The sequence below is a fragment of the Alligator sinensis genome, unplaced genomic scaffold (assembly GCF_000455745.1).
Source record: "Alligator sinensis unplaced genomic scaffold, ASM45574v1 scaffold571_1, whole genome shotgun sequence".
NCBI classification, from domain to species: Eukaryota; Metazoa; Chordata; order Crocodylia; family Alligatoridae; genus Alligator; species Alligator sinensis.
This window is the reverse complement of record NW_005842300.1, coordinates 789,903-794,822: the sequence shown is the minus strand read 5'-3', so window position 1 is coordinate 794,822 and position 4,920 is coordinate 789,903. Positions and strand designations below refer to the sequence as shown.

At 41.9% G+C, this 4,920-nt stretch overlaps 1 protein-coding gene across 1 annotated transcript; it reads left to right on the top strand.

The window, feature by feature from the left end:
- The first annotated feature begins 812 nt into the window (after positions 1–812).
- On the top strand, positions 813–4,412 carry SLITRK4 (SLIT and NTRK like family member 4). Its single transcript, XM_006028253.3, has one exon. It carries the CDS (start codon positions 882–884, stop codon positions 3,393–3,395), a length of 2,514 nt encoding a protein of 837 aa, XP_006028315.1. The 5' UTR covers positions 813–881; the 3' UTR covers positions 3,396–4,412.
- The last annotated feature ends 508 nt before the right edge of the window (positions 4,413–4,920 follow it).

Sequence of the window (4,920 nt, the reverse complement as noted above, 5' to 3'; positions counted from 1 at the left end):
AGAGTTGTGTGGGTGTTTTGGCGGGGTGGGGCGGGGGGGGGGTTTGCGGGGCTGGCGGGGCCCAGCCGGGCAGGGGCGGGTTGCTCCTGACCCGGGGGAGGGGGTATCCGGGCAGCCACATTCCTCCATCCCTTGCTCGCAGCCCGTCTTCAGGCTTCCCCGGGCAGCTCCTCGTGTGTCGCTCTCATCCTTTTGCAGCCGAGCGCTTAAAATAGGTAAAATCAGCCCAGCAACACTGCCTGTGTGTTGCACAAATCCAGCCAGCTCCCTAGCTAGGGGACGAGGTGGAGATGCGCATCGTGTTAAGGACGCTGTTCAGTCTTGTTTTGCCTTCGCCCTCGTTCCTTTTTCTTTTTCTCTCTCGCACTCTGCCTCACTTGTACCTACATCGCGTCCGCTTGTGTGTTCAGCGTCCTTTAAATGCACGGTGTGTTTAGCGTCCCTGCGTGGCGCGGCGCTTATACGGACGGCGACAGGACTAGGGAGATGCGGGAAAGCTGCAACCGACTTTGGTTATCCTACTTTGTTAGTGAGGCATGTTTGTCATGTTGGAGAGAGAGGAGGGTATTTGCAGAGCCTTGCTTTTTGGCGTGTCTGCGTGTGCCTGCGTGGGTTTACATTCTGCATTTGAAAGGATAGCTGCCTCGTATTTCTGGTCGGGTCGTTAAAAAAAGCCTTTCCGTGCTGCTTTCGGTTCAGCGTTTCTAGCTTATCTTGAATGCTCGTCAGGGACAGCAGCTCAGCGGACTACCGTTTTTAACCCAAACGACTTTCTGGAACAATGACAACTGAAAAAAAAAAATTTTCTCTTCTCTTTCCTTCTTTCTTTAGATTCTCTCTCTTTGTTCAGGAGCGTAAGGTTGCTTGCTGAGCACAAGAAGATGTTTCTGTGGCTCTTTCTGCTTTTGTCGTCCCCAGCTGCTTCTACAAATGCAGATGCCGACACCTCCGTGGAAATTTGCAACGTGTGCTCCTGCGTTTCGGTCGAGAACGTGCTGTATGTCAACTGCGAGAAGGTTGCAGTCTACAGACCAAATCAACTCAAACCACCTTGGTCTAATTTTTACCACCTCAATTTTCAAAACAACCTGCTCATTATTCTGTATCCAAATACATTTCTTAATTTCACCCATGCGGTGTCCCTGCAACTGGGTAACAATAAATTACAGAACATCGAGGGAGGAGCCTTCCTGGGTCTCAGTGCACTAAAACAGTTGCACTTGAACAACAATGAATTAAAGATTCTCCGAGCTGACACTTTCCTTGGCATAGAGAACTTGGAGTATCTCCAAGCTGACTACAATTTAATCAAGTATATTGAACGGGGAGCCTTCAATAAGCTTCACAAGCTGAAAGTCCTCATCCTTAATGACAATCTGATTTCATTCCTTCCCGATAATATTTTTCGATTTGCTTCTTTAACCCATCTGGATATACGAGGAAATCGAATACAGAAGCTTCCCTACATTGGAGTTCTGGAGCACATTGGGCGAGTCGTCGAATTGCAGCTGGAAGATAACCCGTGGAATTGTACTTGTGATCTCTTGCCTTTGAAGGCATGGCTGGAGAACATGCCCTATAACATCTACATTGGGGAAGCTATCTGTGAAACTCCCAGTGATTTGTATGGAAGGCTTTTGAAAGAAACCAATAAGCAAGAGTTATGCTCCATGGGAACGGGGAGCGATTTTGATGTGCGCATTCTGCCTCCTTCCCAGTTGGAGCCTGGATACAGCACACCTAACGGCCACACGACACAAACATCAATGCACCGGTTAGTCACCAAGCCCCCGAAAACTACAAATCCTTCCAAGATCTCGGGAATAGTAGCCGGCAAAGCGCTCTCCAACCGCAATCTCAGTCAGATCATCTCTTATCAGACCAGGGTTCCTCCTCTGACTCCTTGCCCCGTCCCGTGTGTTTGCAAAACGCATCCTTCTGATTTGGGATTAAGTGTCAATTGCCAAGAAAGAAATATAGAATCGATGTCTGAACTGGTACCGAAACCTTTAAATGCCAAGAAACTGCATGTCAATGGCAACTACATTAAGGACGTGGACACCTCAGATTTCATTGACTTCGAAGGGCTGGATTTGCTACATTTAGGCAGCAATCGGATTTCAGTAATCAAAGGGGAGGTTTTCCGCAACCTTACAAATTTAAGGAGATTGTACCTTAATGGCAATCAAATTGAGCGGTTGAGTCCTGAAATATTTGCCGGCCTCCACAATTTGCAATATCTGTATTTGGAATACAATGTTATCAAAGAAATTTTAGCAGGCACCTTTGACTTAATGCCCAATTTGCAGTTACTCTACTTGAACAACAATCTTCTGAGAAGTCTGCCAGCGTACATTTTTGCTGGTGCTCCCCTTGCCAGACTGAATCTAAGGAACAATCATTTCATGTATTTACCTGTAAGTGGCGTTCTTGATCAGCTAAAATCTCTTACACAAATTGATCTGGAAGGTAATCCGTGGGACTGTACTTGTGATTTAGTCGCTTTAAAACTCTGGCTGGAAAAGCTCAATGAAGGAATTGTGGTGAAGGAATTAAAATGTGAAACGCCTGTTCAGTTTGCTAACATTGAACTTAAGTCACTCAAAAACGAGATCTTGTGCCCTAAACTTTTAAACAAGCCATCTGCTTTGTTCACGAGTCCTGCTCCTGCCATCACTTTTACTACACCCCTGGCTCCAATTCGGAGCCCTCCCGGTGGCCCAGTTCCATTATCCATCCTGATCTTAAGCATATTAGTCGTGCTCATTCTAACGGTCTTCGTTGCTTTTTGCCTCCTCGTCTTTGTGCTTCGGCGCAACAAAAAACCAACCGTAAAGCACGAAGGCATTGGGAACCAAGAGTGCAGTTCCATGCAACTGCAGCTAAGAAAGCACGACCACAAGTCAAACAAAAAGGATGGACTATGTGCAGAGGCCTTCATTCCTCAAACCATTGAGCAGATGAGCAAAAGTCACACCTGTGGCTTGAAAGACTCGGAAACAGGCTTCATGTTTGGTGATCCCCAAGGGCAAAAAGTCATTCTGAGAAACCTGAATGACAAGGAAAAAGATTTGTTGCATGTGGATACCAGGAAAAGACTTAGCACAATTGATGAGCTGGATGAGTTGTTCCCTGGGAGGGATTCCAATGTGTTTATTCAGAATTTCCTTGAGAGTAAAAAAGAATACAACAGCATAGGAGTCAGTGGCTTTGAAATCCGCTACCCCGAGAAACAACAAGACAAAAAAACCAAGAAATCACTAATAGGTGGTAATCATAGTAAAATTGTAGTAGAGCAAAGAAAGAGTGAATATTTTGAACTAAAAGCTAAACTTCAAGGTTCACCTGACTACCTACAAGTCCTTGAAGAACAAACAGCTTTGAATAAAATATAGGTCATGCAATCTTATTTCCTACAGAGGACATTTATTTAATGATGAAAGTGCCTTTTGTTGACTTTTAACTTCCAAATACAATATAATATTGGTAGGCATAGAGGCAGGTGTATCCAAGGGTGTCTGATTAACTGTAGCTGCATCTGGTTTGTCAAGTAGAGGAGAAAGTCCTTAATAGATTTTCCTACATAAAGCTCGTGCCCTGTGGAATCCTGTAGGGATACTGCAAACTCTATTGCCAAAGGGATGCTTTATACACATATTACACTGAATTTAACCTCAAGAGGCATATATGTTTTGTACCTTAAATGCAAAACCTTCGTCTCCTTGTGATTTGTTAGAGCAAACACAAGAAAACTGGTACCAGAGTTTGTACCTCAGCTGGGTCCTTCATCTTGCACGTGGATTAAGGTGGTGGAACTGGAGCAATCCTTTGATTTGTGGTGTTGTAATGGCACTGTTTAAAGATTATCTGAAAAGTAAAAAGCATGCAAAGAGAGAACATTCGATAGTATGTGTAAATTGGTTACATTTATGGCCTGCATCTTGAAACCACTGGATTTATAATGTTAAATTGTGCAAATATTTGTTTAGAATATACCATGCATTACATACCTATGAAATAAATCTGACCACTTGAAGCATACCTGTCTATATATAAAATTAAAAAAAAAAAAGAAAGAAAAAAGTTCCAACTGACGTCAACAGCATTTGTGCGATTTGAAGAAAACATTTGACATTTATGCAGAATCTAATGTATGACTCAAATCCAATTAAGACTAGAGGTCCTTCTCAGTTACATGAAACACCTACAACCCCAAAAGGTTGTCCAAAATTTTCAAAGTGCTTACTGTGTGAGCGTAGCAGAAATTATTTTTGTAATATAATTCATATTTATGAAATACTTTGTATACTAAATAGGAAGATATGTACTCCTTATTATGTATTTAATATGCCTGACTTGTTTTCCTGATCACAGTGCATTAATCATTCAATATAAATTAAAACAGAACAATATACCAAACAGAAACTGGTGATGAAATGTATAGCGTTATCTGGAATTACGTGATCAGGTCTAATGATAATAATAAAAATCGTTCTGTACTATTCTTGTGAAATTAGCATATTATCTTATTTCAGATTTGTTACCAATGGTGCATTTTAAAATAGAGTCATTAGTTTTTTAGTATTGTGTCTCAGGCAATGATTTGCCATCAGTTGTCTTGCTTTTCAGGGTTCTACAGCTTAATCTAAATAGTTTTCACTACAAGTATTTACAAGAGTTAATGAGTAAGGGTAATACTTTACATGTATATGCATCAATTTTCCATTCTTCTTTATCTGGCAGCTGTCAGTCAGATAAATCGGTCAGAACAGTAAACCACATGGCAATCGTGTTTCCTAAAGCCACATTGTAAAATGAATATAGTGACCTTGGTTCAGTCCAGAGTATTTTGTAGTCTGTATCTATAAAGAGTAAAAAAAAAATTCCCTTTGTGGAAGTTGAATCCTGAATTGTTAAAAA